General features: G+C 42.9%; 1 protein-coding gene across 1 annotated transcript in view; it reads left to right on the top strand.

Moving 5' to 3' along the window:
* The window catches only part of SKIV2L2 (Ski2 like RNA helicase 2), an 88,055-nt gene that overhangs the window by 22,230 nt on the left and 52,875 nt on the right, over positions 1-12,950 (top strand). Inside the window, exons 9-15 of the mRNA XM_018568191.1 lie at positions 892-990; positions 1,083-1,185; positions 2,304-2,435; positions 3,223-3,302; positions 5,131-5,241; positions 6,815-6,916; positions 6,998-7,123. Coding sequence (XP_018423693.1) covers positions 892-990; positions 1,083-1,185; positions 2,304-2,435; positions 3,223-3,302; positions 5,131-5,241; positions 6,815-6,916; positions 6,998-7,123 — 753 coding nt within the window. The remainder of the gene's footprint in view (positions 1-891; positions 991-1,082; positions 1,186-2,303; positions 2,436-3,222; positions 3,303-5,130; positions 5,242-6,814; positions 6,917-6,997; positions 7,124-12,950) is intronic.

Here is a 12,950-nt window from a genome sequence, read left to right as displayed (position 1 = left end):
TGTCTCGCACTGGCACTTATTTTTTTATAGCAATTATTTATGCACGATAGCACTTTTTGACTCCCAGATGAAGGAGGGGGCGGGTTCCTTTTGGGCCCAATCCTGATGTTAGGGAGGAGGATCTGTGACCCTCATATAGGGCTCTCTGCCTTGTTCCACCTGGGGGGGTCTCCCTTTGGGGGAGCCCCTAACTTAGTACTTGAGGGTCCTGTTTCAGCAGGACCCTGAGGAAAGGGGTCTGCCGGCCTTCGGATAGGTGGACCAGAGTCTTCAGTAGCCCTGCGCCCCGGGGGGTTCAGGATTATTGAGGCCCTTCCTCTTTAGAAGAGGACCAAAGCACCCTCGTGCACTTTTTTTTTTTGTGTTGTGATTTAACGATTCACATTTTTTGTTCACAGGGGAAGTTGTTTACGAAGCACGCAGCGTGGACTTCAAGACAAATAAAAAAAATTAGCCTTTTAGTGGTTTTATTTGTTTTTTTTGCTTTATTTAAAGAGAACATAATCGGAAAACTAAAACAGTAAGCAATAAGTTGCTTGCTTTGGAACACATTGCTTTTTATTTGTTTATGCCCTTATGGGTTTCTTTAATAGGTGTTGCGTAAGCATTCTATGCTTAGATACCGTGTTTCCCCGAAAATAAGACAGTGTCTTATATTTTTTTTGGCTCAAAAAAACACACTAGGTCTTATTTTTGGGGTAGGTCTTATTTATTTTTTTATGTGCAACAATGCACATAAAAGTCTACATGTATTCATGTACGAAAATATGGTGATCAGGGCTATCAGGAGTGCCGTACCTAGTATTTTATTCTATTTTTATTTTTATCTTGGTTTTGTGTGTGGATACAATATTTCACAAGATCAATAATTATGTGCATTTTTATTTCCAGCCTTGTCACGTCATCTACACAGACTATCGTCCGACCCCCTTACAGCATTATATATTTCCAGCAGGGGGCGATGGCCTTCACCTCGTTGTGGATGAAAATGTAAGTTGGAAATCAATACAATATTTTGTAAAACTGAATGAATTTGTAATAACTTTTTAATATTTTTTTACATTTTTTTTTTTTTTTTTAAGAGTGACTTTCGGGAAGATAACTTCAACACAGCAATGCAGGTGCTGAGGGATGTCGGGGAGGCATCTAAGGGAGATCAGAAAGGGCGCAAAGGAGGTACAAAAGGTAACTGAAGTCTTTGAAAACCCATCAGATTCCTCTGTGCCAGTCTATGATCCTGTATGGTACAGATTGTGAACTTGGGTGGGTTGGCAGCCCCGTGCTTGTCTTTTTTGAAGTCGTACAGCTTCCGGCATAGGAATGTCCTATTGTTGCCTGACCTCCACCAATCAGGTTCAGTCACTTGGGTTCCAACTTCCATTTTCCAACTCCAGCCAAAACATTATCTTTTAGTTTTGGATAGACTGGCAATCGGTGAGAACTATTCATTTTTTTGTCATTGTTTGTGACCCTCTTGAATATTTCTGTTTGCGGCCTGTCCCTGGGACACCAGGACAGGAAATGAGAATAATGAATGTCACTGGTTCAGGAATATGCAGGCAGCAGGAAGATGTGTCACTCCTCCTCTGCACTATTATAAAAGTCTCTTTAAGGGCCAGTTCACACCACATGCATTGGGGCTGCGCTCGCCGTTGTTTCCAGTGCAGCCCCAATGCAAGACAAGGGAATTTGCCTTATCACGTGCAGGATCAGTGCACACCATTACACTGCAATGGGCATATGGTGGAGTGTGTTGAAATAAAGTACATCACACTGCGCTGAAAAAAAGTTGAACATGCTGTGATGCGGAACAACTACCTCGCACCCTGCTGTGCCCATAGAACTGAATGAAATGATATTTCAATAAAGTTCTACAAGTACAAAGTGTGATGTGCTGGAATCAGCGCATAGGCACTGAGTCCAGCATCGCACACCAGCCGCTGTGCATTTAACACACCGGCTAGTGTAAATTGGCCCTAATAGCGGGACATTGCATTCCTGTAACACCCTGTGCGCACACAGCCTTCAATTAAAAAGTGCCATAAACCAGGGAAGGGAAAATATAAGCAGATTATACTTCAGCTTTATTAGTATTGCGTGCATGATATTTCATGTTGTTTAGAAGTGTTTTTTTTTTATTTTTTTTGGCTCGGCTACATTTGTTTTCTGTTTGGATGCTGTCCCGTTTTTACCTTCACAGAAGAAGTTTAATCCAGTCCATGTGTTCCCAACCTCCTGTATTGCTCCTGGGGTAATAATAAAATGCGATCTCTCATCACTAATTAATGTCATTCTCCTTCCAGGACCCTCTAATGTATTCAAGATTGTCAAAATGATCATGGAGCGCAACTTCCAGCCGGTTATTATCTTCAGCTTTAGTAAGAAGGATTGTGAGGCCTACGCGCTGCAAATGTCCAAGCTGGATTTCAACTCTGGTATTTACTGGACTTGTGAACTAATTTGTATTTCTAATATCTTTATAATGAGGTCCATTGCAGCACCATTACCAAACCAACCCAGAGTCCTAGAACTGCAAGGTTCACATGCTGTAGATGTTGGTAAACCTATCACTGTAACCTTTATAACTGCTAACTCAAGCACAGTGTCAGCGTCTCATTCTGGGGACTATTATGCCTTTAGTATGTCCCAGACTCACATCTTATACTAAATACTAGTATATTGATTATCTGAGAATAACACAGGTGTCTATAGTATATTGATGGGTAGTCTGCTCATTCATTGCGTAATGTGTCATTGATAGAATAGGATGTCTTAATAATTCCTTTCCTTCCTCTTTTTTTTCCTTTCCTTCCTTCTCCTTTCATTCCCCTTACCTCCTTCTTTTCCCCTTACCTCCTTCTTTTCCCCTTACCTCCTTCTTTTCCCCTTACCTCCTTCTTTTCCCCTTTCCTCCTTCTTTTCCCCTTACCTCCTTCTTTTCCCCTTACCTCCTTCTTTTCCCCTTACCTCCTTCTTTTCCCCTTACCTCCTTCTTTTCCCCTTACCTCCTTCTTTTCCCCTTACCTCCTTCTTTTCCCCTTACCTCCTTCTTTTCCCCTTACCTCCTTTTCTTCCTTCCATCCATTCTTTCCTTCTCCCTTCCTTTTCCATCTCCTCTCCTTCCTTGCCTCCTCCTCTCTCTTCCTTTTCCCCCTGTCCTTTGTTTGTTTTCTCTAAATTACATATTTTTGTCATTGTAACAATTTCTTTCTCTTGCTATAGATGAGGAGAAGAAGATGGTGGAGGAAGTGTTTAATAATGCCATAGACTGTCTCTCGGATGAAGACAAGAAGCTTCCACAGGTCTGTCCTGAGATCATCCTCAGATGTAGTTCTATCAGATTCCACTCATTTGGAAAATAGTTTTGTATAGTTTTTTCCTGTGTGGTTTCTTTTAACTCCAGCTCTTATAAGCCAGGTGTACTGTGGGTAGAACTGTATAGTTAGGTTTTAGATACGAAGCTTGGTAAGTTCACCTAATATCTGAATTCACCTTTCCAACAAAGAGGACATTGGGGGAGGGACCTCGGTCTTTAAAGATTAAGCTCACTTTTGAATCTAAACTCTTACCTTGCCCTACCTAAATAACTGATAGAATATCACACATGAGATACAGACATCCTCCTCTTCTCACTGCTACAGCCTGCCCAGGTCCGGCCAGTGTTTACAGCTCGCAACTCTCCACCAGTGCTCTTATTTGACATGCATTAGGTCAGTCCTGGCAATAGGGTTTACATTTTGTCTCTTGCTTAAGCTTGACTCATTTGCTTGGAGCAGCCATTGTGCTGTAGCGCACATGCATGTCACATAAGGACTCCCAGAACTGTGTAAACACTGGCTGGCCTTGAGCATGCTCTAGCCTTGTCTTATTTAGTCAGCTTTTGGTAAGGGAAAAAAAGAAAGGAGCAACGTAATGGATTTCTGACCATTTGAGCACACCAGTTAAACGGCAACTAGATCTGTGCACCAACCAATAATTAAACAGTCGTGTAAAGGTCATAAACCAGTGGAAATTGATCAGCAATCCTCCAACTGATTTGACTGAAGTCACAGTTTGGCTTCCCAGGATTGCTGCAAGTCATAACGGTAAGGGAATAAGCTGTAGTACTTACCGAATCCTTTCTCCAACCTGTTTAACCAGTCCCTAAAGCCTCTTCTCTAAGGCACTTTGGCCGGCGGTTGCACTCTTACATCACATACATTGCATTGTTTGAGTATGTTGAGGACCAGCTCACCTCCTGGAGTGTCGGGAGAGAAGCGGTGAATGCTGCAGGTCTGCCAGTGGGAAGGATAAGGCAAGTATTCGGGTTGCACTGATACTGAGTATTTGGGCGAGTACTTGTACTTGCCCGAATGCTCCGATACCCCTGATACCAGAACTTTCGGTCAGAGGGAGATTTCCTCTGGCAGTGCTGCGAGGAAACCTGGAGCTAGCTTCCCGGCCAATCAGAAAGCTGGGCAGCGGGTATTGACTCGCAGCCTGGCTTCCTGATTGGCCAAACAGCCGGCTCGATGCTGATTGGCCAGGAAGCCAGCTTCCCAGGCAATCAGCATGGAGCCAGCTTCTTCACCAATCAGGAACTGGGCAGCGGGTAATCGCCTCCCAGCTTCCTGATTGGCCGAGAAGCTGGCTTCATGCTGATTGGCTGGGGTCCTGGCTTCCCGGACCAATCAGCATCGAGCCAGCCAAACAGACAGGGAAGCCGGCTCCATGCTATGTACCGAAATATAAATATCAGTACTCTTACTCAATACTGAAAAACCGGTATCGGTGCATCCCTAGTAAGGATTATGGTTTATTCCCTTCCCCTTAATGGAAATAAAGTGTGTCAGTCATTTACGAACAGAAACCAAAAACAAGCTCAGTCATGAAGGGGTTAAGCCTGATAATAGTGCCCTGTGCTGCCACTGATGTAACACTGACAGTGATGGCTTCCACATCTTCACATTCATTGCTGTTTTAACTTTTTTTTTAAATAACTTCATGAGCCAACAAAACCATCATATCCATGTTATTGTTCCCAAAAATAACATTTCCTGATGTGTTTTCATGAATGCTTGGCGGCTTTCTGACTTTTCAATACAGCAGTACGGGAGAGTTTTAATCTCCTTTCTGGTGTTGCATTTCTAGGTGGAACATGTCCTTCCTCTTTTGAAGCGAGGTATTGGGATCCATCACGGAGGATTGCTGCCCATATTGAAAGAGACAATAGAAATCCTTTTCTCTGAAGGTCTGATAAAGGTATGTAAGTAGGAGAAGGGTATAATATCTGTCAGCATTGTCATCGTGAGATTTCCCCTGACTTCCTGGGTGGTCACTGTAAAGGGGGAATATTTCTTACATGTACACAGACTTTAATTGAAGCTCTAGTTATGAACGATATCAGAATTTTATGTTGTGTAAGATTCTGCTGAATTTCTGTGTGGTTCCAATAGGTATAGAAACCAGTTGGATCTTCTAACTCTTCCCCACTGTATCCAGTTATCAGGTGATCATGTCTTTGAGAACAAGTGGGAAGTATCTGGCTGTGCTGCTAATCTCACCTCTTTAGGCATATGGCTGCCCTCTGCCTGTGACCCGCTAAAACCTGAGCTCCAGCCTTCCCTTCAGTCTTGCCCAGTTGTACCGGCTTATCTCCTGTTCTGGAATTGCTTCCTCTGAATTGACTGTACAATGTGAGCTTCCTATAGTTTGCATTAGAAGCTGCAGCAAGTCCACTAGAGCCCGCCTCATTTCCTGGCTGGAGGATATCCAAAATAATCTAGCTTTTTCCTCCTCAACCTTTACTGTCTCTGGGACCCCCCCCCTTTTTTTATATTGGATCTCAGTTCATGGAGGCCCACTCTTACAGACTGACATCCACCCATCAAGGCATTTTGATATTTGCCTAACTCAATCGGCCTACTGCTTGCATCAGGGCTAAGGGCTCTTAAGAGGATTCCTAAGGCAGGGTGCTGCGATGTTTTTAGGAAGCTATGTACAGCACCCCGCCAGCCCCTCCCGCTAGTCATAATATGCAAGAATTGCATAGGGAAGCACAGAGACCTCAGTGATGTCACTCGGACTAAAATAAGGTATGTAATGAAAATAGGTTCATTTAAAAATGTCATTGGCGTGTTGATGAGCAGAATAGAAATGTATTCAGTCATTGCGGCCCTTTTTTTTTTTTTTCTCTTCAAAGTGTTAGCTTTGGGGCTTTCATCCTGATTTTTTTGAGGTAGGCCGTCTGCCACCTATTAAAGGAGAACTATGAGGTGAGTGCTTTTCACTCACCTCATAGTTCTAGCCGACCTGTGACAATGATACTGTCACAGGTCGGCTCAGTAGATCGGGAGGTGAGCGAACACATACCGGCGTTCGCTCACCTCTCGATCCTGTCACGGCTCTCTGCGCGACAGGGGAGGGGCTGGATTCCCCGCTCCGATCTGCCAGCGCTGACTGGGGAGGGGGCGGGTACAGCTGGCTCTGCCTCTAGACATCGATGTCGGGATCAGCTCCGGCTGCGGCGTCTCAGTATACCGCCAGCTGTAGCTCGCGGTATACTGAGCTTAGGGTAACGGGAGGACGCTAGTTTGTGTCCTCCCGTTACCCTAAGGAGAACTATGGGGAAAAACACTGACCCCATAGTTCTCCTTTAAGAAAATCTGTGTAGTCTGAATTCTCGGCAACTAAACTGCAGAAAACACAACTTTTGTGTTCAAATTTTGTGTTGCTCTGTAGTTGTTACTGGGATAATGTTTGGAAACATCGTAAGGACAATGCTTAATATGTGGAAACCTGTTTCTTTTTAATAAGTTCTGATTTTTCTCAACAGGCTTTGTTTGCAACAGAAACCTTTGCCATGGGTATAAACATGCCAGCCAGGACTGTGTTATTCACCAGTGCACGGAAGTTTGATGGGAAAGATTTCCGATGGGTGAGTTGGGAGAAATGGAAATAAAATGTTTCTTCAAAGCTTACTTTGAAGGGCCACCAACCAATGTGTGTGCTTTCGCAGATCTCATCGGGCGAGTACATTCAGATGTCTGGCCGAGCAGGAAGACGTGGCATGGATGAAAGGGGAATTGTAATTCTTATGGTTGATGAGAAAATGAGCCCAACGGTTGGCAAACAGCTACTAAAGGTAATCTGTTACAAGATTCATTGTGGGACATGTATCAGTTCTGTCACACAGCAAGGAAATGTTAGAGCAAAAGCATAGGAAATGCATAGCAGAAGCTTTGATGCAGATTGAGAGGTTATTATAATAATGGAGCGTCATTCATAAATTCCTCCATTTGCTGTAAAGTAGCACTGCAACCCAGTCAGTCCAGCCTCTGAGCATTTGTTAGTGTTATTTATCAACCTTGCTTTCCATTTGATGGCTTGTCATTTTTGGTGCTCGATATCTGAAAATCCTCTCCCTGATTTTTCGGTGGCTACCCTGTAGTGTCCCATGGCCGTAGCAACCGTTGCCTGCTCATTGCCAACAAGGACTAAAGCCGTACGTTCCAGCTCTGTGCGGGTATGCACAGACATAACCTGAAGCCTACAATATCGAGCCACTCCCCTGGTTTAAGGCAATTGATTGGCAGCGGCACACAATGGGAAATTGTAGTCCTAGAAAGGAAGTCATGTGACCTTTCTGTGAGGTGCCCCACTCAAACTGGTATTTCAGGGAAGGGGTGCTATGCAGCCCAAGACGAGCAGCTTTCAACAGTACGAAATATAAGTGCTTGACATATTAGAAATAAAATGAAGAATGTTTTGTTGTTGGATTTAAATATAGTAAACCAAAAATTGGAAAGCTTAATACTTTGTCTGTTTTAAGTGAAAATTGGTCTCTGTGTGATCGTCGCATACCTATACCAAACTGTTTGCCTGCTACCCAAAAAAAAAGGTGCTGCGGTCGCACACAGACTAGAAAAATTGCTTTTATATGTTTCTTTTTGTGTCTATTTCCATGTTTAAGTGTTTGAAGGACAGCTCTACTACATTTAACCCACCCTCTAGGGAAGATAAGGAATGGCTAGGGAGGGTGGGTTAGCATAGTTTTTTTTTTTTTGTTAAAGGTAGAGTTATTAAATTGTGATGTGGTCCATAATAAGTCACCAGCACTCGATATGTGCAGAAAGTAAAGCACCTTCTTCTGGGTGACATATTTGGTCACTATGTTGCCCAGAAGAAGGGACCCTGAGTGGCCCCCGAAACGTTGACTGTATGATGCATGTGACAATTGAATAAAAAGTGCTTTACTACTTGCACATATCGAGTGCTGGTGACTTCTATTATGGACTGTATCTGACACGGCGCCATCCATGTTGTCACTTCAAGCACCAATCTTTCAACAAGGTCTGTACGCTGTATGGAGTGCGTATTATGTTTGTGATCTGGGTATTTCTTAAGGACCGGAATGTTTCCCTTCTTAAAAAAGGTCTGCGAATAAAAATGATTTGGCCAGAATGAAGCTCGCTCTTTCCCAGAAAATAGTTTTTTTTGTTTTGTTTTTTTCTGGCAATTTTGTTACTGCCAGCGATTTTCTGCTAAAATTGGGTTAGGTTTGATTGAGTTGGGCAGAAACATTGCTCGTGGGTAATACAGCAAAACAATGCTGCTGCCTCAGTTTCCAAGAGCCTACCCATAGCGAGTAGGAAAAGGGCTCTTGAGGTATGTAGTTTTAATGGGACTGCATCAAATCAAAGTGACCTCCCAGCAGCTACCCCTGCAAGAATTTTACAAGCCTGATGATGACCTCACGGGGTAATAAAAGCTGTTTTTGCTACAGAAACAAGGTAAAATATTACGGCGGGAGATGCTCTGTTTAGGAAGAGGGTGGTTTGGGGGTTAAATTTGGGTAATGTCTCCAACAGGTCTCCAGACAGCATCAAAAAAATGAGCACCATTCTAGCCCTTCATTTCTAGATTTTGTTCCCCTCCTCTTCTACAGTCTCTATACGGCAGAAATGAAAGGTCGGCTTCACTCGTACATAATCTCACTTTAGAGTGGGAACCTGATAAATTGAACAGATATTTCTCCCCCGAGATTATACCATAGTCATTTCAGCCTCCATCCCCTCCCAGAAAGTATTATTTCAGCTCAGCTACCTCTTTGTTCTGCATTAACCTGGACATACACTAAAAATCTAAGAGATTCATCTATCCACATTAAACAACGTAAATTGAAGAATTTTCTGCTGTGGCTATTCTATTCTGACAGCTGGCTCATGCCACTGTCCGAATCCATGAACAGTAACTGCAGCTGATTAACTACAGTCACTGTTGAAACGTTTTGGCCTGTCTCCTTAGACAAGTTGATTGAGTAATCAACTTTTGCCAGTTCCTGTGAATCAGCCGAAATTCTAACAGTGTATGACCAGTCGTGTATCAAATCCACAGTGGAATGTGAGAAACCATTATTGAAAATGGCCAAAGTGGCTATGGCAGTTGCAGGAAATCGGGGTATTCTTTGAAACTACTAGATTCCTGGAGAGAAGCTAGCATGTGACTCAAACCAAAAAATGCACTTCACCAAAAACAATGCAAATGCGTACCTAAATGACCAATACTATAAAAATCAATTGCGATAATGAAGACAAAGACAACAAGTACAAATTAAATTTAAACCACATAGATATATCAAAATTCAAAGCCAAAAAGTGCAAAAGAATCCAAGGTGCAGAAAAATGCGTCCAAGTGTTTACAAAAGTCCAATGTACTCCGTCATATTTCATGTGATAAAATCACCATTTCCAAGTGTTCTCCCTAGAACGGGTCACCTCACCAAATGGGCTTTACCACCAAATGAATAATGGTCAAACTGCATGTAGTTTATAGAGTTTCTTGGTTAATCCCTTGTAAGTGACTCTGTCCCCTACTCGTCCAATGCTTTGTAAATGACACAGAATCCCAAGAGACAAACTTTCATAACATTTATTCAGAAATAAACATTAAAATCCTTCACATTAAGTCGTGCTTAAGAGCATCAGTTCATGCTTCTGAATAAATATGCCAGTCGGCAATCTCCTCCCTGGCAGTCTTGTGCCATCACAGGTCACAACACCTTCGAGATGTCCATTATTTTGAAAAGTTGACAAACAATAACTTTTCTAAGTCATCAGTTTCAATGCTCCCTCACACTGCTATATCCACTGTAGGCGATATTAGGTTCTGTCTAAAGACTTGTTTTAATAAAGTACTATTCTCATTATTTTCTCAATCTGTGACAACATTTTTGTTGGCAAAACCACTAGGTGGGATTGTGAGCTCTGCCAACAGGTTTGCAGTAAGTATGAGTCACCATATCTAACTCGGGAAGTTAGTATGATAGCCACATGTGCGAGCTTCGCTCCTGTAATCCCTTCTTACCTCCTAATCCCGCAGTAATCCTTCACTCTGTACACTTTATGATTTTTCACACTTGTAGTAATCATCTTGCAAACTGCATGGAACCTGTACAGAAAATACCACAAAGCAGACTTAGGAAAGATGTGCTGGATATGCTTGGTAAGCGGAATCTCCAGACCTTGGATATAGGATTAGGGTGGGAGATACCGGGCTGTAAATGTGCAACACTTATCAACCTGTCTATAGTTACCTGCCGAAAATATTGTCAACCTGTTGCAGCTTCAACATTCAGAGAAGAAATCCAATGGGTTGCTATGGACAACTTGAACAATAGTATAATAAAGGAAACCCACACTGAGAAACATGTAGGCTACCGTTCCTGATCTCTTTCTGGAAATACTGCATTCGTGGCCTGAATTTTGTGCTTATTTAATTCGCCCACTTCATAAGATTCAGCCTTAAACACACGTGCTGATTGGGTGCTTTGACTTTATTGGCTTCCTGCTTGTTCCAGGTCAAAGACTCACTGTATGGAAGTTGGACATCCAGGCAAGAAGTAGTAGGTCGGCAATGGTAGCCTTCAGGTTTTCTTTAGTTTGTTTTAAAGTTGAAGCACAGAACTATGGAACTCGAAGAAGAGGGAAAGAGCATGGCACAAGTCAAGATGTAGGGAGTGATGTGGGGAACTTGAACCTCACATTACTGAAGGAGAGGAGTCTAGAGATAACCTATGTGCACATTTTGGCAAATGCCCCACGGTTCCATTCCACTTTCAGTTTTTGACTCGAGCCACATTAAAACAAACTAATAGGTCAGAGAACTAAGAGGTGAGTTCTGATTCGTTACTCTAGGTTACTACTCTCTTCCCTATTACATAAACCTGTAAATAGACTTATTTAAGGTTCACCAGCTCATGTTGTCGAGAAAAAGTAGTAGTTCCAGGTAGCTGGAGAAACAGCAACATTTTTTGATCACACCAATTTAAAAAAGTGGTATCTTTGTCCTTCAAGCAGAACTAAAAATCTATGATATTCACCTCCACTCCCTCAATGCATCATCTGCAAGTTCCAGCATTGGCTCTGACATCGTCTCCGGGTCATCTTCTGCAATTTTGATTGGCCAGCTAGAAATGACGTAAAAATAAAAATCAACTTTAAAGGAGAACTATGCCGTTAGGGCTTTTCCCCATAGTTCTAAGGTTAACGGGAGAACACAAACTAACGTCCTCCCGTCACCCAAAGCTCAGTATACCGCGAGCTACAGCTCGCGATATACTGAGACGCCGCAGCTGAAACGGATCCGACAATTCTGTCTGGATCCGCCCAGCTGCGTGACTGACAGCTGGCTCTGCCTATCTAGAGGCCGAGCCAGCTGTAACCGCCCCCTCCCCCGTCCGTTCCGCCAGTCAGCGCTGGAGGATCGGACAGGGGGGGAATCCAGTCCCTCCCGTCACGGCTCTTTGCAGGGATAGATCGAGAAGTGATCGAGCGCCGGTATATGTTCGCTCGCCTCCCCATCTACTGAGCCGACCTGTGACCGTTTCTTCGTTCGGCTAGAACTATGAGGATGAGTGAAAATCACTCACCTCATAGTTTTCCTTTTAAACACTGTTTTAGAAAACCAATGTTTACATTTTAGGCATTACTGAGAACAAAGAACACCCATCTAAATGTTACTTTGTTGTACTTTAACTGCAATGAAGGAGTTGCCATAATCTCTGTTTTGTCAACTGCTTTTGTTTTCCTGGCTCTGTTAGAACTGACATGCAGATTATAACAGCTCTCTGGCATATTTCTGCTCTATCCAGTTGTCAGGATGACAATTTCAGCAAAGCAAGAGAGCAGGGATTTGGGCATTGTAAAATTTGGCATCACTAGGACATTACGTATATTTCTCAATGATTTTGCTAATACCAGATGGCGTTTCAGTTATCATAGCTGTACAACAGGCAATCAGTCGTTGTAACCCATACAAGTTAATGTTGGGAGCATATGTTGCATTCAAGTGTATGTCGGGGCAAAATAATAAAAACATATTCAGAACTTTGCACTGCACGTTTCCACATGTATTATCCCTTTTAAAAATGCTGCAAGTAAAAAAAAAAAAAAAAATACCAGTTGATCTGCCAGAAATCTAGTGAGCTCCTAGCTTTGGTCTGATAACACACTGCCTTTGCTGCACTGAAATCCCAAGCAGCGTTGTTAGCGGTGCCTGCTGGACTACAGAACTCAGTCTGTCTCATTCCATATGATTTTTTTCCCAGCAAATCAGTGCTGCTACCTTAACTCTGAAAAGTCGCTGCCTAGATACTGAGTTTAGGAAAAGGGCTTTAGGGAGATGTAGTTTTAGGGGTCGAGGAGTGCGTTCATCAGTAGGAACTGAACTACCAGCAGCTACCCCTTAAAGGATTATACAACCCTGGTAATGATATCACAGGGAGTAATACATTTAAAGTTTAAACGTTTCTCGCTACAAGAACAAAGTAAAATACTGGGGTATGCTCCAGAGGTGGAAAGGGAGTTTTGGGGTATACGTGGGCACTGTGTGAACATACACTTTAAAGAACAGCTTACACCACAGTGCATTGCAGTAGGTTTGCTGAACAGTGAGGATGCTGTATTATGAAT

The sequence above is a fragment of the Nanorana parkeri genome, unplaced genomic scaffold (genome assembly GCF_000935625.1).
Source record: "Nanorana parkeri isolate BGI_ZX_2015 unplaced genomic scaffold, ASM93562v1 scaffold1152, whole genome shotgun sequence".
In the NCBI taxonomy this organism is placed as follows: Eukaryota; Metazoa; Chordata; class Amphibia; order Anura; family Dicroglossidae; genus Nanorana; species Nanorana parkeri.
This window is presented reverse-complemented; position numbering and strand designations above follow the sequence as displayed.